The sequence below is a fragment of the Pezoporus wallicus genome, unplaced genomic scaffold, assembly GCF_028554395.1.
Source record: "Pezoporus wallicus isolate ANWC-B61680 ecotype Strahan unplaced genomic scaffold, APGP_CSIRO_Pwel_v1 scaffold_8441, whole genome shotgun sequence".
NCBI classification, from domain to species: Eukaryota; Metazoa; Chordata; class Aves; order Psittaciformes; family Psittacidae; genus Pezoporus; species Pezoporus wallicus.
In genome coordinates this window covers 376533-396267 of record NW_026641359.1, presented here as the reverse complement: position 1 = coordinate 396267, position 19735 = coordinate 376533, and the positions used below count along the sequence as shown (strand labels likewise).

Below are 19735 nucleotides of genomic sequence, written 5' to 3'. Positions count from 1 at the left end.
TCTATTTTCCACTTTCTAAAACTTGGCAAAGGGACCTCCAAGAGAGGTCTCCTTAGAGAAAATACAAGATCAACCCTGTCAAATATCATCTTGTTTGTGATAAACTTCCCTTATCAGAGAATTCAAGCTGTACAAATACAGTTTGATTTAAATTCTTGTATCGCATTTCTTCCTTCTTTTGTGTTTCAGATTTACCTCCATCCCTCAGACATGTCCTGCTACGACCTGTGCCCCCCCACCTCCTGTGGCCCAACCCCATTGGCAAATAGCTGCAACGAGCCCTGTGTCAGGCAGTGCCAGGACTCAACAGTGGTGATCCAGCCCTCTCCTGTGGTGGTGACCCTGCCTGGACCCATCCTCAGCTCTTTCCCCCAGAACACCACAGTGGGATCCTCAGCATCTGCTGCTGTTGGGAGTGCTCTCAGTGCTGGAGGGGTACCCATCTCCTCTGGGAGCTCCTTGGGATTAGGGAGCTTTGGCTATCCAGGCCTGGGCAGTGGGTACAGCCGGCCCTACCGTCGCTACAACACCTACCGCAGTGGCTTCTACGGGCCGTGCTAAAGCGTGAGGAGCAAGCAGGAAGAAATGACCAGGAACGCTGAAGCACAACTCGACACAGGACTGAGCTCATGGCCATGGTTTTCAGATGCAGCGTTAGATGCCCACAGCCTGAAGTTTATGGAGCTGTGGGAGCTTGGCATCTCCTAAAATCAGGCCTATGCTTGTCTTACTTTTGTTATGCTTTACTTTACATTTCTGATCAAAAGTCTTGCTCTCTCGTGCTTTTTTTTTTTTTTTTTTGTAATTGAAAATGACTAGAAAATATGTAATTATTTGAAATTGTTTTGCATGGCTGAATTAGTACAATTCACTTAAACAAAGAAGAAGGAAGATCTCATTTTGCTGAGTGTGTCATTGTGAGAGGGATGAGTGGGTACTGTCCTTAGTGGACCATGGAAATGTATTCCTTATGCTTTACATTGCTTCCTTCCATTCCTCAGCCTCATTAAATTTGTGCTGCATCATAACCTGAGTTGTCCTGTACTTCTTTCTTTTCCCAGCCCCTTTTCCAGCTTGTCTGTACTGAACCAAGTCCCTTTACAAGTCACCAGTTCCAGAAAACACTGTGCACATAACTTCATACCCATTGCCAAAGGAGAACGAGTCAGACTGCAGCTGTGGAAGAAGATTTTCTGTTGTCTGTATGTGCTAAAGCAAGCCTGAGACAATTTATCAAAGCCTGGAAAGTGATGATGGTCACCTGTAATAGGTGTGCCTCCTGTTGTTGCATAAGCAGGAAATTTTAAACTAAGGAAGCTTCTTTTGTTACACTTTAAAGACCCTCTACCTACAGTACCATGATGATGGAAAAAGGCCCTTTAACTGTTTCAATATTCTTGCTTTATAAGAATATGTTTGGTTTGAGAATAATGTCTTTGGGGATGAGAATGGAACAATAAGCTGATTTGAGAAGGGGGAAATTCAGTGAAAAGCTCACTGAGGGGATTACTGTTTCTGCTTATCCTTCCGTAGATGTAATAGATGAGAGTATCCTTGTAAAAAAAAAAGAGGATAGATGGATACAGTATGAAAATTTACTAGGAACGCTCAAAATTATAGAGATAAACCTTCTTCTGAAGCACTACATCCACTCCTCAGCTTGTTGCACAAATAGGATATATGTACTATTACCTGAGCAACATAGAAGATGATTGTGGTTTTCTTTATCCTATCTGTGGTACTTTGGAAGACTCCTTTAAAAGGAGGGAGAGATTATGCTTTTCCTGAGCACAGCTGAGATTGCTCACGGCAGAGGTGTTGGGGGAGATGCAGTAAGCTGGAACACTCTTCTGAATGGAGCTTAGAGCTTTCTGATGGGTGCGGCACCTCTTGGCATCTGAGATCAGGCCCTGGTAAGTCTCAGACAGAAGGAAGAGAAGGCTATGTGGAATTGGTCTTTGAAATTTGCTGGCCTGGGAGCAGGTCTGGGAGAAAGATGAAAAGGTTTGAAGTTCTAAGCCTTTCTTAGTGTGTCTTTATAAACTGACTCCTATTTGTTGTGTCTGGTAGATCTGTACTTTATCAGGCATTGCTTTGGTTGGCTGTGTTGTAATAAAGGTGGTGTTTAGAGACCAGGAGCTTTGGTCTTTACAGGAAGAAGGTTTGAAAAGCTCTGCCTGAAGGCTCTGGATGACTCAATATCCTGTCAGCCCATACAACTCACAGCCTGATATCTCTAAAACTTCTTTCTTGGAGTCTTTGTCTGTGTCTGTACAGACAGATGTTGAACTGTAATTAAAACCAGGGAAAGATGTTAATGAAGTTATATTGACTATAGTCATTACTGGAACTAAATTAAAGGAGGTTCATCAGTCCCATTGTAGAATTACTAAGTTTAAGGACTAGAATTTCTTAATAAACAACAGAAGAGAATGGAAATTTAGCAACTTGATATTATAATATAATAGAAGGTTGATCTGAATTAAATACATTTTTTTTTCTATCTCAGCTGAAACTATTGCTCAATCAAAGGAGATGCATTCCAAAGAAGTCATCACTCATTTGCAGTTGTTGCAAAATTGGTTTCTCTTATGGATTAAACCTATGTATCTAACACAGCAGAGAAGTTATAATTCCACAGTATCAATATGGCTGGAAAGAATAATGGCTGAGGTAGCACAGTACAGGTATTTTTAACATATAGAGGTGGACAGAGAATGACATTTCTCATGATAAAGTACATTCTCCTACTCTTGTAATCCCCTTCTGCAGTTCCTTCTTAAGCTTTCTTCAAATCAAATCTTTCAAAGCTCTTTGCAGATTTAAGCCCTGTGCATGTACACTCTTTCCAAAGTTAGGACCTGTTCCTCAAGTGATCAGAAATTGTAGCAGAAAGAGCTGCCTAATTTGGGTTAAAATTTATTGTAGCTACAAGTGTAGCACAGAACCAAAGTAAAAGGTTTCTCTGTATGATTTTGTAGTTGATCAGAAACTGGTTTAGACACTGCCACAGTATATGAGCTAGATTATAATGTTACAGAGAACTTTCTAAGCAAGACAAGCTCAGGTGCTACCTCTCAAGTTACTGTCATGTTTGCTTTGGAAATGTCATACCATGTTAGACTGGGGTCTACAAAATCAGGCAGCATGTGTCAATAAAGCATAGTATTAAACAATGAAACAGCAGCATAAACCCCAGTACATGATAGAGTACACATGCTCTGAACAAAAGAACAGTCTATGTCTTCTCTCTCTCACTTTATAAACTCACATCTGTTAATACCTATCAGTGAACAGCTGGGACAAGTTGGTCCCATAAGAAAAAGAATAATATGAGATGTTTTTTGCAGAATAATAAATATTTACTACTGTTGATGTTGAAAATGTATCTCAGTACTGAATTTTGTAAAACTCAAACCAGTATTGTACTGTCTGATGTGTATACAGGGGTGAGGTATGAGGCAGAAAGGCTCTGAAGACCAAAGGCTTTCTTGGGCTGCCTGGAGGATCTGAGACTTTCTTGCACATTTACTAACCAGGTTCTGCATCTATTAGGGCTTTTTTTTTTTTTCTTGCATGTGGCTGCTTTCCCACTAATGAAATGGTTTTGTTTGCTGTTTATGTTTATTGTCTGGACTTATCCTGGTGTTGGACGAAAACCACAATCCACAGTGTCTCTTTCATCTTTTTGATTTACATCCATTCAGTATACCTGGCTCCATCATACTGACTCCACCTTCCCAAAATATGAAGGAGTCAAAATTCAATTTGGTTGAGAATTTTGTCTGCACTTCAGCAGTTTGGTTACACTGGCCCATGAAAGTACCACTGCTGTAGCAGCAGGGGCTTGTCATTTCAGTTGTGAGTGTACAACTTTATCCCTGATAAGTGGTTATGAGAGTTAGGATCACTACTCTTTGTAATATTCCAATATACAACATCCCAAAGCTTTTTGCTCCTAGGATAAGGAGATTGAGCCAACCAGGCTAACTTGACATATGATCACCTTCACAAGAGGACTTGTGATTCATTTTATCATCATCATACCTTTTGATGAGCTTGTTTTCAAACCCACATTCTTCTCTTATGGTCGATAGGTAGTTATTCCTATAAAGGAAGATGGTTTTTTACATTTTGGTACCATAGCAGTGTGTCTCTGTGTGTTCATTGTCAAGAGCATTGGGGAAAGACTGGTAAATCTCAGGGGATAGGAGAACTTCAACCAACAGTGTCACTAGTAGAGATAATCACATACCTAAGGGCATCCAGTAGCTGATGATTGGAATGAGGTTTTTAACATGATTTTGTGGAAAGACTTACTTGTATTTTATGTAAAAAATGGAAGTACAGCAGTTTGTGACACCAATGTGAGGAAGTTTGAGAAGTTCGTTAGTTATCTTGGTAACAAACTGTAAATGTTCAAATAGTGTCCAATACTTTCACATTTTCTGATAGTGCCTCGTTTGCACATCTGAGCCATTAATGAAAACATGTTGTAAACTTTGAAGACTTCTGTTCTTCAGAAGTGTACAGTCAGCATTTATTTCCCAGGAGATCTTCTTGAAGATACTCACAGTTCAGAGATTATTTGCATGTCTCTAGCTAAGTGATTTAAACATTAAGAGACGACAGGTGAGATTCAAATACTGATCCCTCCCCTAAAGACTGCTTATGCATTGTATATAATTACTTTTTAATCTAGAGATTGTCTTTGAAAAGAAATTGAGTTGTTGTACATTGCAAAGGTCTTTAAGGCCATGCAAAATGAAGACAACATTATTTGCTTTCAAAAGATGAAAAAAGAACAAGAATATTATAAACTGCTGTAAGTAGCTACCATTAATTTGGAATATAATTTTGTATAATAGTTCAAGACACAGTAGGGGAAAATTATAATTTAATGGCAAATGTAAAACTGTTTGGCATCTTTAATGACCCCATAGGAAAACTTGTGTAAGACTTTGAGTGCCAGTGTCTCTGAGTAAGCTAAAATTCACATGCATCCTCAATCTGATCTCAATTGTTTTCCTGGAGTTTGATGTAAGAAGAAAGCTAAAACTGCAGACTCCTTAGATTAAGGACTTTGACACTCAGTTCCCAAATTGAAGAGCTGTGTCCCAAATTCCCTCATGGAAGTGTAGTAGTTTAATATTAAAAGAATAGATCAGACTGCCTGTACTCTTTCATCCTGTCTCCTGAGTCAAGAAAGTAAAACATGTTCCCCCAAATAATCTATTTCCCAGTAAGTGCCTTGTAGACTGGAAAAGTGTAATTAGCTCTACTAAGTGCTGTCTGTAACAATCTTATTGCTGAATCTGTGCAGCTGTCTGGTTGTTTGAGAGGAATTTGGTAAAACTGCAGTCCAATAGTCAGAAATGGTAACTTCTGGCCTTTTCAGAAAGGAATGTGTCAAAAACTTCTTCTCTCCAAGAAGATGGAAAGGGGATTTCACAGGGGAGTTCACATATGTCTTTAATACATGTATTCATCTGTGTCAAATTATGTACATTGCATATACTGTCCTTAGGATGCAAAATAATTTCTTTAGTAACTCAGATGAATCAGCTGATCTGACCAGGAATTAACTGGGCTCATAAGATCTTAAGATAAAAGAAACCTCTCCAGTGGAATGCATACATTATGATGAGGAAATTAAATCAAGGCAATAAATACAAACATTGAGGAAAAAGTAAATCATCATCTGGGAATATTTTGCATACAAGAAGTCTTCAACAATTAGCTGGTAAATAGCTACATGTTATTATGTCTCACGTCTTCAGGCACTCTAGGAAACAGTATAAAAGCCAGCACAGTGAGTGCTGCCATCCACTTCTGCTTTTTTCTCCTTGGTGAAAGGGTAAGTCTGAATCTGTTTTCTATCTTTCAATGTCCTGAATTGTTGTCTCCATGTCACTTTATTTTTACACGGTCTTGTCAGTTTATGCAAGTCTAAGGTTCATGCTCTTTATCAGTGTGTGTGTGTGAGACCTGCTAGTAGATCTTTCTCTGAAAGAGGGTAGCTATTTTTGAAGGGTGGCAATTGCTAGCCACAGGACTTCAGACTCCTCTTTCTGCATCATTCAGTTCCAAGATGTTCAGAACTCTGCATGTTAATTGTTAAGCAGCTAGAAGTAAATGGGGAGAATCTGTGAAGAGATTTTGGCTTTCTCAGAGCTTTTTCTGTAGACAGACAAGCAGGCTCAAATTTTCAAAAGTGTGCTGAGCAAGCATGTCTTCTTGCACCAGGGTACTGTGAAAATAAGGTTTCTCCTAGCCATATCATACAGGAGATCATAAGTTTTGTCCCTTGCTTCCCTCATGTTGCAGGGCTGCATACATCCTGGAAGAGTGTTGTGGAAAATGAGCTATCAAAGACTGCTCAGGAGCAGGTAGAGCTACCCCTTCAGCTGTCCTCCGTAGCATACAGGAGTTTGAGTTTCATTGAAGTCTCCTTTGAACCTTAGACAAACACATTATTCCATTTGCCATATAGTCTCTTGCATGCTCCATCATCTTAGCAGCTTAATTTACATGACTATAATTACAACTTCTTTCTTGTATTTATTTCCTTCCCTGTATTACAGACAGTTCCACCCTTCAAACATGTCTTGCTATGACCTGTGTGCTCCCACCTCCTGTGGCCCAACCCCACTGGCGAATAGTTGCAACGAGCCCTGTGTCAGGCAGTGCCAGGACTCAACGTATGTGATCCAGCCCTCTCCTGTGGTGGTGACCCTGCCTGGACCCATCCTCAGCTCCTTCCCACAAAATACCACAGTGGGATCTTCAGCATCTGCAGCTGTAGGGGATGCTCTCAATGCTGGAGGGGTCCCCATCTCCTCTGGGAGCTCCTTGGGACTTGGGAGCCTTGGCTATTCAGGTCTAGGTGGCCTTTATGGGAGGTCTTACCGTCGTTACAACCGGTGTGGGCCTTGATAAAGCCCTGGGGGAAAAAAATCAAAGGAACAACCAGAAGCTTACAAGTGTGATCTGAATGCAGGACTGAGTTCATGACCATGGCCATATGCTTGCTGACCACCCTCAGCTTCCCCCTGAGCTACTGGGACTGCTGGAGCTTGGCGTTGCTGATTGAATGCCTTTCTCTGTTATCAGTGAGGTGAAAAACATAACTTTTATTGTTGCATATAGGAGTTGGGTGTCCAGCTGTAAAGCATTGCCTTGAAATGGATGATTAGTTTTATCCAGATTCAGCCCTACTGCTTTCTTATGCTGTACATTTTTTTTTATTCTACTCATTAAATTTATGGTGCATCATAATATGTATCTTGCAGTGTTCTTCCTCTTTGGAGCCTTCTCTTGGAGAAATTTGCTTATGTATAAATTGTCAGTACAGACAGATCATCATTTAACTCTTACCCTACCAATTAGGGAAGGAGGTAAACATAGATAAATGCAAGCAATGAGTAATACCCCTTCTTTTACAGGGTATATTTTCCTTCAGTCACACTTCAATAAGTACAATATGAAATTAAAATTCCTGGCTAACAATCAATGAAGGGAAAGAGGTGGGAAAGCTAATGTTGTCTTACAGGAAATATATAGTTTCATTGTTTGGAGTTCTAACATTTTTGAGCTCATAAAATTCTAGCAATCTCTAGTATTATTTTCATGCTCACTTTTTAGATTATGAAGATTTTGCTGATAGCAAAGAATGGTGGTAAATACCAGGAAAAACATTTAAAAATCGACCAGTGGAAAAAAACCAAAACCCACTATGTATGATTCTTTTGTTGGATGCTAGTTAAGGAATGCTGCAATTAGGTGGAATTCGTTGCTAAATTAAGTGGTGAGCTGAGGGCCTTTGTGGTGTCACCAGAAGTCCTCAGAGCTAAAACAATTACCCCACCTGTTCTGAACCTTGAAGATAATGACTGTTAAATTGCTAAGCAAACATTCATTAACACAATGCTGCTGATGCCTTAAGGATCCCAATTAAACTTCCATTCTACGTTTTATAGAGTGATTGAGCAGGGCAGATTGTTAAATTAACTCAGTATACCAAGGATTTTTGCTCCTGGAGGAGGCTAAAGGCAAACAAAAACTAGAGAAATTCTCATGCAACACCACGGAGATTTAATGCTAAAGAGAAGTCAGCCATTCACAGAGAATCAAGGCAATACAAGGGGAATACAAGTGTGATGCAGGTATCAGGCTCTGGTACCAGTGCTCTGTGCAGGACACACGGGACAGCCAAAGTGACAGAAGGATGCAGGAGATACCGGGGCTCAGTCATGCAGTGAGAGCACATCGTGGCACAGGGCAGTGGGCTGCTGGGTACACACAGCCCCCTCAAGACCCATGCCAGGGCAGCTGACGCATGCTGCTGGTCCCCATGGCACTTGTTCCACATCCTGGTGCCATGATCCTTGCTTCAGGGTTATTGCTGGTTCTGGGCTCCATCCTGTGGACTTCAGAAAGCCCCGCAGCTCCCACGGCGGGACCTGCCCCACCTCTGGGAGGTAATGCCAGTGCCACAGGAGGAGAAGCCAGAGCTGCCAAAGCCACTGGACCCGTATTGACCCCCATAGCCCAGGGAGCCCCCATAGCCCAAGTCAGCTCCATAACCTAGGGAATGGCCATACCCAAGTGAGCCTCCATAGCCTCCCAAGCCAAAGGAGCCCCCATAGCCCCCCATACCAGAGGAGCCCCCACAGCCCCGGAAGCCCCCATAGCCCAGGGAGCTACCATAGCCCCCCAGACCAAAGGAGCTCCCGTAGCCCCGGGAACCTCCATAACCCCTCAAGCCCAGGGAGCCTCCATAGCCTCCCAAACCAAAGGAGCCTCTGTAGCCCCCCAAGCCCAGGGAGCTCCCATAGCCTCGGGAGCCCCCATAGCCCAGGGAGCCTCCATAGCTCCCCAAACCCAGAGAGCCCCCATAGCCCCCAGAGCTTTGGGAACTAAAGGACCTCCCCAACAGGGCTGGACCTGATGATCCCACCACGCTCTCCTGAGGAAAAGAGCTGAGTATGGGGCCCGGCAGTGTCACCACAGCTGGCGGGGGGAAGATCACTGCTCTGGAGTCGGGACACTGCTGCACACAGGGCTCATTGTAGCTCTCGGCAATGGGCTGAGGGCAGGTCACCTCACAGGGTCGGCAGGACTCACTGTAGTAAGACATCCTTCTGGTGTTGGCTCTGAGTCTGCAATGCACAGTAGTAAGCAGGTTTCAGATGCAGAAATATTCACCTGACTCTAGATGCAGACATCTAGTGTCATGTGGAGTGGATGCCACTTGATATCAACTGCTCTTGCTTGTAGCATGATGAATCTAATATATTAAGAAGAGCTGAAACACACTGAAGTTTGGTAATATTTTTACAGCATGTTAATAAATGAAGTGTCAGATACAGGCAGCTGTTTCTGTAGTTTCATCTTGAGTCCCCAGTAGTACCCAACTTCCAAAAAGGAATATTTACCCTTCTGGTGCAAATACTACTATAAAGTGGTAGATACTGTGATCACTTTGATATTTTTTAGATTTATAAAGCTTGTAGTTCATGAATTGGAAATAAAAAGTCTGGGAAAGGGTATTCCAAGTGACATAGTAAAACTTCCCATTTTGTTCTAAGAATAACACCTTCTGTCTCTCAGTTCTCTGCCCTGCTACTCCGTAGCATCATGTAGAATTTAGCATCAACAGAAAAAAAGCTTGAGAAGCATAAAGGTTGAACCAAATCAGACTTACCCTGTTCACCAAGGAGACTAAACCAGGAGATGTGGATGGAAAGGCTAGGAGTAGAGGCACCTTTTATACCTTTCTTAAACTGCTTACAAATATGAAACACCCTTTGTGCCTCAGGTCCTACTCAGTAACAAAGCAACCTTCCCATTGAGGGATTTAATTTTGCTGGCTTTGCATTGCCACTCCCCACCTTCCAAAACAAGTGTGATACAATTTCAGTACTAAGTTCTGGGCACTGGTCTGGTGAATGATGACATCTTTCAGACATCTAATACCCAGCACCAGCACTGGGCCTCTGCTGTTTTTAGGGTTGATGAGTAAGGATCAGTTAAAGTCATCTGTCTTTTAGTAACAGTGCCATTTAAGTGAATTCTGTGAAAAGCTGGATAAAAAGAGGGAGGGGGTAATAGAAAGAGGGAGAATTTCAGGTATCTACATCCGGTTTAGAAACATGGGGTTTTAAACATCTGCATTTGCAGATCAAATACCAATAATTGCTTGTGAATTATAAGGTGGATTCCATTGTTACTTTTACTGCTGTCTTTAGAATGTCATTGAGACAGTGATGCTTCAATGATACTCCCAATCCTCCTAGGAATGATAAGAAGCTTTACAAACACCTACTAAAAATTCACATTTGATGTGTTGTACCATGATTATACACGGCATGCAATGATCAGCATTCAAATCTTGCGCAAGAGCATCAATCTGGGGATGTGTGAATGAAGCGATCCGTCGTTAGGTACAGCTTCATGCATAAGAGTCATTTAGAGGTGAGAGCAAGTGATCTGGAGAGTCTAAGAGTAGAGATTTTAGAACATCGATCTATCTGACCCCTTGTTTTTCTGAACATGGAATAATAGCCAGTTAAACCTGAAAATTCAGATTATTGTTATTTTTTTCAATAGAATTTAAGTCAATAGACATTTCAGGCATAGTAGCAAAGTACTGTCTTGGGAGGTGAAGCTACTAGCTACAGTTGGTAGCACTGACATACCATAATCTCCCCAAACTTATTCATACTTAGCAAAAGTATTACTGATCACTGATTTGAATGAAAATCACATCATTGCTAGTAGTGAAGTTATAAATCATGGTCTGATTGGGGAATCAAAATAATTGGCTGGCATATTTTTAAATGATGTTATTTCGTAACAGGGGCACTTCCAAATCTTACTTTTCTTCATTTAATATGATAATAACAGAAATTGCAAGCACTAACTATTAACGAGTATTTGTGAAGCAGTTTAAAGTCATTATCTTCCAGGTGCCTCATTATAATCAGCAAATCCTGATGACACTTCAAAGGCATAAGTATCTTACAATTTAGAGGTAATTTATAGCCTATCTTTTGCAATATTGTAAAATTAGAAAATGACAGATTTGCAAATAACTATATGATGCCACAGACTTATTAAAATATATCCCTTTTTACTACTATTTTATTCATTTCCCACTTCTTAATTGGTCAGGACTTTAGGGAATGAGGACAAAATCAGGATTGTTTTGAAATGTATTTCTAACAGAACTTCTAAAAGTCAAGATTTCAAATGAAATTTTGACATGTTTGGTTGTAAAGTTAGACAGAGACAAGGTCAGCAGTCTGCCTATTTCAGTAAGGTCTTTTCTGCTTCTTTGGAGATGTCACTTAGGCCAGTCATTCCTCTTTTGACCTAGTCTCATCTGAATTGTCTCAAAACTTGAGAGAAGGATGTTAGAAAAGGTTTCATGGACTGATGCGTTATAGATAACACCTCTAGTGATGATGGGACTGCATAAAATCGTAGAATCAGCTAGGCTGGAAAAGACCTTTAAGATCATCAAGTCCAACCATTACCCCAGGAGTGCCAAGACTACTATTAAACCATGTCACTGAGGGCCATCATTCCCCTATACCACTTGGTAGGTGCAGTAAATAAGACACAGATCTCACTGCCTGGGTTAATTACAGGGAAAATTAAAAGCTTAGACCACCAGCTAAAACTTTGCCAGGTCTTCTGCTTTCATGCTGTTACTAGAGATATCCCATCAGGAGTGAGCCTGTATCACGTCAACTCTTTGCTCTTCTGTGTAACAGCATTTATGGATCCCTGCAAGGAGATCAACTTGTGTCCTCTTCAAGTCCGCTGCAAGAAGCTGTGTCCTCCCAGCCCGTGTGGTGACCTTCACCTAGTTTGTGCATGTAGCAACATAAAAGGGTTCCACACCACGTAAGCACTACCTGGAACATTAAAATTGGACTAATGTGACGCACGACTCTTGTTCCGGCTTCCAGTTGCTGATTGTATGGCAACCCTTCAGCTTCAAGTTCCCAAAATCCCCTAAAATGACAATCACAGGTAAGTGATTGTATCAGCAGTTGTATCACACCCACACTAATATTTGGGAGGGACAGTGCTGAGATGACGAAATTAGAGCTCCCACTATCATGTTTTGTAACAGATTAGGACCAGAGGCACAAAGGCTGGCTTAAAGAAGGGTATAAAACCTTGTATCACCCACAGCCTTCTATCCAGTTCTCTTGTCTCAGTCTCAGCAGTGAAAGAGGTAAGTGTGACTTCACTCATTCTTTCTACTACTATTAGCATTTACTTTAACAGTGTTCTTGTCACAGAGATGATTCCTGCATGTGTTTTTTCAGACTTAGATCCTTTGTTTCCCTCTGAAAATGTGTCTTTGTGCAGATGCAGCATCAGGAGTCACAGCATTAGGATAGGAAATAGTTCTCAAGCTATAGAAATACTTGGGTTGACTTCCACATCATGAAGTCTGAAATAATGCATATAGCCAATGAGCCTTTTCTCCTATTCCTGTTGGCTTCTTTTCACTGTTCACTTTGTAGGGACACCCTTGCCTGTCCAAGTTTCTATAGACAGATCTGTCCATCCAATTTACCCAGTACTGAATTTCTCTTTCATATTGTACAGTTTCCAAAGGTGATCATGATGAGATGAAAGAAAGGACAGAGGTGGAGTTGGTACAAGAATGAGTTTCATTTTTTTAGCATGTAGAAATGTATCCACATCCCTGTTAACTTCTGATATTTTAAACAGAGAATCATTGCTTAATAATATTAGTTAATCTCCTCCCACCCACTTCTAGTATTTGTTCATTTACCTTAAAACTCCTTACTGCAGACTCAGAGCCAACACCAGAAGGATGTCTTACTACAGTGAGTCCTGCCGACCCTGTGAGGTGACCTGCCCTCAGCCCATTGCCGAGAGCTACAATGAGCCCTGTGTGCAGCAGTGTCCCGACTCCAGAGCAGTGATCTTCCCCCCGCCAGCTGTGGTGACACTGCCGGGCCCCATACTCAGCTCTTTTCCTCAGGAGAGCGTGGTGGGATCATCAGGTCCAGCCCTGTTGGGGAGGTCCTTTAGTTCCCAAAGCTCTGGGGGCTATGGGGGCTCTCTGGGTTTGGGGAGCTATGGAGGCTCCCTGGGCTATGGGGGCTCCCGAGGCTATGGGAGCTCCCTGGGCTTGGGGGGCTACAGAGGCTCCTTTGGTTTGGGAGGCTATGGAGGCTCCCTGGGCTTGAGGGGTTATGGAGGTTCCCGGGGCTACGGGAGCTCCTTTGGTCTGGGGGGCTATGGTAGCTCCCTGGGCTATGGGGGCTTCCGGGGCTGTGGGGGCTCCTCTGGTATGGGGGGCTATGGGGGCTCCTTTGGCTTGGGAGGCTATGGAGGCTCACTTGGGTATGGCCATTCCCTAGGTTATGGAGCTGACTTGGGCTATGGGGGCTCCCTGGGCTATGGGGGTCAATACGGGTCCAGTGGCTTTGGCAGCTCTGGCTTCTCCTCCTGTGGCACTGGCATTACCTCCCAGAGGTGGGGCAGGTCCCGCCGTGGGAGCTGCGGGGCTTTCTGAAGTCCACAGGATGGAGCCCAGAACCAGCAATAACCCTGAAGCAAGGATCATGGCACCAGGATGTGGAACAAGTGCCATGGGGACCAGCAGCATGCGTCAGCTGCCCTGGCATGGGTCTTGAGGGGGCTGTGTGTACCCAGCAGCCCACTGCCCTGTGCCACGGTGTGCTCTCACTGCATGACTGAGCCCCGGTATCTCCTGCATCCTTCTATCACTTTGGCTGTCCCGTGTGTCCTGCACAGAGCACTGGTACCAGAGCCTGATACCTGCATCACACTTGTATTCCCCTTGTATTGCCTTGATTCTCTGTGAATGGCTGACTTCTCTTTAGCATTAAATCTCCGTGGTGTTGCATAAGAACCTCTCTAGTTTTCATTTGATTCTCAGCCTCCTCCAGGAGGAATATTCACTCTTCTACTTGGAATGCCACAGAAGTGACAATTTTCCTGTGATAAGGAGGAATTTCTTTCCTCAGCAGTAGATCTTTTGTTATTTGAAATACATTCCTGGTCCTCATAAAAAGTGCACACAGGTTTTGTGCAGTTTTCTTTGAGGGGACAGTTTCCTGAGCCATTGTCTGTAGAAGGATTGATAGGCTGTACACTGGGATTAAGCATTGAGCTCAGATAAGTTCACAGACTCTGCTATACGTGGAAGAAGAGCTCAAATATATGATGAAGAAAATAGGAGGGTTTTTCTTAGATCTAAATGTTCTTGTTCCTATAAAACAACAGTAGCCAAGGGAACAACGGGAGTGCCCCATAAAAGTAGGACTAGGATTTGCATTTGTCTGCCAGTGATGAGGGTGTTGACCTGATACTAAAAGCTAAACTTCACAGACTGTAAGGCTGTTGACAAAGACTGTTGACAAAGATGGGTTAAGCAGAAAGATGACTGTATTATGCAGCAAAACTTTAATCAGAATGAAAGTTACAGGAAAACAACACCAACCTCTCCTTCGATGACAAACAAATACCCTCAACCAGCATAAAATGAGAACCAAGACAGAAATAATGTACATCATTAATCCAAAGGAAAAGAACATTAACACTTTCAGGAGATTCACCACAGATGCTCCTGCTACTTTTAGCAGGCCCACAGGTGCTGTGGAGGAACTGGGTGCATTGGGGTGAGGAGTACGGGCTGCAGAACCTGGGGGCTTTGCAGCTGGCTCTAGCAGGGCCCACGGGTGTCCCACAGCCTCTGGCTGTAGCGGGGTAGAGCCAGAGGGCGGCAGGCGGCGGGAGCGTAGGGTCTGCCAAAGGTGCAGAGGCCCCCCGAGGCCTGAGTGGCCCCGGCACCGTAGAGGCCTCCCAGCCCCAGGTTGCCCCCAAAGGCGGGTGCTCCGGAGGAGCCCACCACGGCTTGCTGGGGGAAGGAGCTGAGGATGGGGCCGGGGAAGGTGACAACCACAGGGGGTGGCTGGATGAAGGCTGAAGAGTCGGGACATTGGCGGGCGCACAGCTCGTTGCAGCTCTCAGCGATGGGCTGGGGAACGGCTACGCCGGTTCTTGGTGGGCACAGGTCGTAGCAAGACATCTTGGTATAGAGTGGAAAGTGGAAATGGAAAAGACTGAAAAAAGGCAGAAGATTTATGAGATAAATTTCAAAATGCTGATGTGTGAAATTAATATGATGTGCTTTTGTGTGCTATAGCATTTACTTTATATTCAGCCTTGATCAACTTTCTTTACACTAGCTGAGCACCTGGATCCAAATTTTCTGGCTGTATAAAGACCTCCCCAGGAATGACCAAACACCACTGAATGACCTTTTTTTCTGGGCTTACGTGGGTGTGTATTACGCTTCCTGCAAGCATGCACACTGAAGAACAATATAAGAACTTCAGTCACATCTACCACAGAGTTCCCAAAGTGGGGAAACAGAGTCAAGTTAAATGTGGCTTTTCTTGAAATAGAAGGGTTTATTTATATCTCCCAGAAAGATGCTAAACACAGATGAAAAGGTGGCTATCTTACGTATTTACCGTAAATTTTATGAAGTACTAAAATAATAATCTGAAATAATATTTTCAGCTGCAATTTTTAGCCTTCCAGTTACTTAGAACACGCAAATATATTTCTCAGAGTTTCTGCACTCACACCCTGTTTCCCAAATCCCGCATTTATCACTCTTCCCACCAGAAGTATGGACAAAAACTTTATAATGCTCATAGGAATCTTCTTCTACTACTCTGATACACATTCTGATTAAATAAATAGAAATAGACTGAAAAATCATACTTACGAATCTCAGGAAGCTGAACAAGCCCAAAGATGTGTGTGGATGAACTCTTGGACTATAGCTTATATAGAGTTTCTCAGCATTCCAGTGGGGTTTGAATCTCCCTTGGTGCTGGGTTTTTCATTTGGCTGCCTAACAGGAATTGTTTAGGAGCTTTGAGTGATGAAAGTTTTGTGTTTGTCATGGTTATGATTTTATTCAAATTCTCGCATCATGTGATGTCCGTGTTACACCATCATGATTTCTTTAATCTTGGGTCTTAATTGGTTCGAGTTGTAATTCCTTGTATCATTATGATTACTTCACTAGAATTGCCACGTGCATTAAGCTGACTCCACATGTTACTTCTTCCTTTACAAAGTTGTCATAAGCTTGTCTGCTCAGAGATTTTGTAAGACTCATCTTTGGCTGACATGTACATTTTTCCTAAACAGTCCTTTAATCTGTCTCATAAATTAATTGGAGACAGAGTGCAGCTTCTCCTAGGACTACCCAGGATTTTGTCTTTTCTATCCCTAACTTAAATAGACTTCTTTGATCTAAGCTGTATTTAAAGTGGTCACAAATATCAGCAGAGATCATACAATGCCCATGACAATTCCCAAAAAGCTTTCCATAGAGAGAAACAGTCTTTTGAATGGCAACTTAATCCTATGTAAAAGTATTTTTTTTCACTAAAAGAGGTTAAGTGGGAATTGAAATTCAGCTTTAAAAGAGCTCATGGTTCTGCTGACTGTGATTTGAGCCAAGAAGTCAAAGAAATCGCCATCTAGATATGTATGAGGCCCATGATGCACCAAAACAAGTAGAATTTTGAGGACAAATAGAAGAAGCAGATAAAGAGTTTTTGTTAGATGTCGTGGGTGTCAACTCTTACCAAGTATGTTCTGAAGCTTCTTGGGAAAAAGTTATTTAGAATGATTTCACAAACATTCATGAGCTGGTGTTCAACCCTGTGAATGTTTTGTGTTGGGTTAATGTATGAAAATGTGTGAGTGATTTAGATGCTTCAGTGTTACACAATCACATTTACTCTAATGTACAGGAAACAAGACGGTGCATGCCATTACTTTAATGAGATCATTAGAATTGTGCCATTGGAAGTCATGGGTCAACATTAACATAGATCTTTCATTAAAAAAATGACCTTTCAACTTTCTGAATCAAATCCTCTGTTAGTATAAGTTACCACGTTTATTGTATTATGTCAGTATTCTGAACTATACTTTCCAGAAAAAAATTCTACATACATTGTGATTGTTTACACTTTTTCTGTGTTTTTTTTTTTCCAGAGGACAGTCAGTATCTTTTATCCAACTTTTAATGTCTTGTGCATGTCCAAGGCATTTTACAGACCCTACTCATTGTCATACCAGTGAAATTCCCCGGAACTGAAATATCTTAATACCTGCAATGATTAAGGTGAATACTTCTTGATGTGATACAGCTTCATCCTGATATTTTCATTTTTTCTTCAAGTGATAAAGGGATTGTGTTTAGGTTGTGGGTTTTGTTCTGACATGTATTGTTTCACTTTGGGAGGAGTTGTGGCTGGGAAGGTAGGTGGAAACAATAGCTGGCTAAAGTGACTGTTTCCCCAGCCAAAAATTATCCTGCATTTACTGCAGGGGAAGACAAAAAAAACACTTTCCAGGCATAGAAAGTGAATTACTGCAATCCACATCTCCCAGCCTAGGGGTGAATTCCTTGCCTTGATTCACATTTTACCACAAAGTCTGCAAGTCAGAGCAAGTTGTGTCTCACTACTCTCTCAGGGCAACAAACTCTCTCCACATCAAAGTTCTCTAGTTTCTCCTGCCACTCGGTAGCATTATTCTGTATTTAATAACATTGTGATTTAAATGCTCTGTCAATTACAAAATGTCTTTGGGGGTTCCCATGGGAAAAAAGCGCTTATTGCAGATTTTCTCTAGCCACTCCTGAACAAAGTATAAAAGAGCACTTTAGAAGCACTGACTAATGATTTATGCATGCTGTTTTGTTGTTATAATGAGACTTGTGTGTCCCAATGATGATTATTATCATCAGTCTAAACAGGGAGATGCTCTTAATCATATCACTTCACTAATCAGATTGTGGCTCCTAGTTGCTGGGGATGGCCATCTCTGTCCCTGCCCTGCTTTCGCTTTTGTGTCACCCATGGCAGTGTGCTCCTTTCACAGTGTCTAAAGCTGTCTTGAGCAAGAGATTCATAGACTGTGATAAAAACCTGCTGTTCTTTCCAGTATCTCTCTAGACCTTTAAGCAATCAGAAAGGGTGAGATTGGATGTTAAGGACAAGAGATGAGGAGAGTATAAAGGTCATATTTTCAAAATTAATAATAATTTCTACATATTAAATAAGAGACAGGAGTACTTCATTGGTCTGGAGATCTGTTACTGTTCTAAAGTACTCTTAAAACTAAGCGTGACAAATTTTATCATAGGAGAGAAGGTGGAATGTATTTTCATGGAAGATAAAGAAAACAAATGTTTATGTGCAATAGTAACATAATCAACCAAAGAAAATTCATCATTTATTTTAAATTTTGCTGATAATCATACGATAATGAAGGTCAACTACACAGAATAGACAACAACCAAAAAATCATGCAGATGCAGGATATGATGTTAGCAGAGACAAATATTGAGAGAAAGAAAATACATACAGTATGGAAAAGATGGAAACAGCTATTCTCAATCCTTAACTCTGTTGCTCTCCCCTAAACGTGTACTAACATGGCCATGAATGAATAGTACTGCGCAAAAATATAAATCATAGAAAATCTGTAAAAAATGGGAATGTAAAATATAATCGGAAGGAAACAGACAATTATGGACTAAAGCAGTGAAGCAGAAAATCTTCTGTGCAATAACCAGGTATAAAATTAGCTCAATCCTCAAAAAATATTTAGAATAAGAAAAGATTAAAAAAAACACACTGAAAATCTGATGCATAAAGGATTTATTGAAAAAAGAAAAGCAGGAAAATCAGACTGATGACACAAAACAAAAAAATAGGACAAGAATAATAAAAAGAAATGAAAAAATGCAGATGAACATTTCTACTCTTACAGTTGTCAAGTTAAAAATTCAACCACAGATAACAAAATACAATATTTTACACAGGTTCATGCCACAACTTACAAAGATAATGACAAAGCAAAACAAACGTGAAAATATAACACATTGAAAATACACAAAAGAGCATATTAGGGAAAAGATGTGTGAAACTTGAGTGAAACAAAAAATTAAACCCATAAATATCAGTGTTAATAGAAAAGATTAATAGTTGCAACACTGGGCATGACTAGCTTCTACTAAGAACTTCCATTACTGGCAGGTATGAAGGCTGTAGCAGTTCCTCTAGCAGGATCCACGGGTGTCCCACAGCCGCTGGCTGTAGCGGGGCAGAGACAGAGGGCTGCAGGCGGCAGGAGCGTAGGGTCTGCCAAAGGTGCAGAGGCCCCCTGAGGCCTGAGTGGCCCCAGCACCGTAGAGGCCTCCCAGCCCCAGGTTGCCTCCAAAGGCGGGTGCTCCGGAGGAGCCCACCACGGCTTGCTGGGGGAAGGAGCTGAGGATGGGGCCGGGGAAGGTGACAACCACAGGCGGTGGCTGGATGAAGGCTGAAGAGTCGGGACACTGGCGGGCGCACAGCTCGTTGCAGCTCTCAGCGATGGGCTGGGGAACGGCCACGCCGGTTCTTGGTGGGCACAGGTCGTAGCAAGACATCTTGGTGTGAGAAGAGATGTGAGCCTGCAAGAGAAATCACCAAACATGGGTGTCATGAGCAAGGGCCAGATCACCCTGGTGGAGCTATGCCCTGATCATCGCACTTTTCTGGGGATGCAGGGGCCAAAGCCACTGCCTTGCCTGCACTGTCCAAGACTTTTGCTTGGCTCATCCAGCCCCCCTCAGCAC

The 19735-nt window shown here is 42.2% G+C and overlaps 5 protein-coding genes and 1 long non-coding RNA gene across 7 annotated transcripts; 3 read left to right on the top strand and 3 right to left on the bottom strand.

Moving 5' to 3' along the window:
• The first annotated feature begins 201 nt into the window (after positions 1-201).
• Positions 202-886, top strand: LOC130606719 (feather keratin 4). The gene has a single exon (XM_057423238.1). The coding sequence runs from the start codon at positions 211-213 to the stop codon at positions 559-561; it is 351 nt and encodes a 116-aa protein (XP_057279221.1). The 5' UTR covers positions 202-210; the 3' UTR covers positions 562-886.
• Positions 887-1823: 937 nt separating this feature from the next.
• On the top strand, positions 1824-6668 carry LOC130606757 (uncharacterized). 2 transcript variants are annotated; one of them, XR_008974041.1, is made up of 3 exons: positions 1824-1913; positions 2510-2687; positions 6585-6668. It is a non-coding gene; the product is annotated as an uncharacterized LOC130606757 (long non-coding RNA). The 2 variants fall into 2 exon arrangements; XR_008974042.1 differs by lacking the exon at positions 6585-6668 and adding an exon at positions 4552-4584 and having other exon boundaries at positions 2510-2673.
• Positions 6669-8431: 1763 nt separating this feature from the next.
• Positions 8432-9139, bottom strand: LOC130606663 (scale keratin-like). Its single transcript, XM_057423176.1, has one exon. The coding sequence runs from the start codon at positions 9137-9139 to the stop codon at positions 8432-8434; it is 708 nt and encodes a 235-aa protein (XP_057279159.1).
• Positions 9140-12862: 3723 nt separating this feature from the next.
• On the top strand, positions 12863-13570 carry LOC130606672 (scale keratin-like). Its single transcript, XM_057423182.1, has 2 exons — positions 12863-13334; positions 13380-13570. Exons 1-2 carry the CDS (start codon positions 12863-12865, stop codon positions 13568-13570), a joined length of 663 nt encoding a protein of 220 aa, XP_057279165.1.
• A 1173-nt stretch (positions 13571-14743) lies between these two features.
• On the bottom strand, positions 14744-15109 carry LOC130606712 (scale keratin-like). The gene has a single exon (XM_057423233.1). It carries the CDS (start codon positions 15107-15109, stop codon positions 14744-14746), a length of 366 nt encoding a protein of 121 aa, XP_057279216.1.
• Positions 15110-19180: 4071 nt separating this feature from the next.
• Positions 19181-19552, bottom strand: LOC130606754 (scale keratin-like). Its single transcript, XM_057423277.1, has one exon. It carries the CDS (start codon positions 19544-19546, stop codon positions 19181-19183), a length of 366 nt encoding a protein of 121 aa, XP_057279260.1. The 5' UTR covers positions 19547-19552.
• Between the last annotated feature and the right edge of the window lie 183 nt (positions 19553-19735).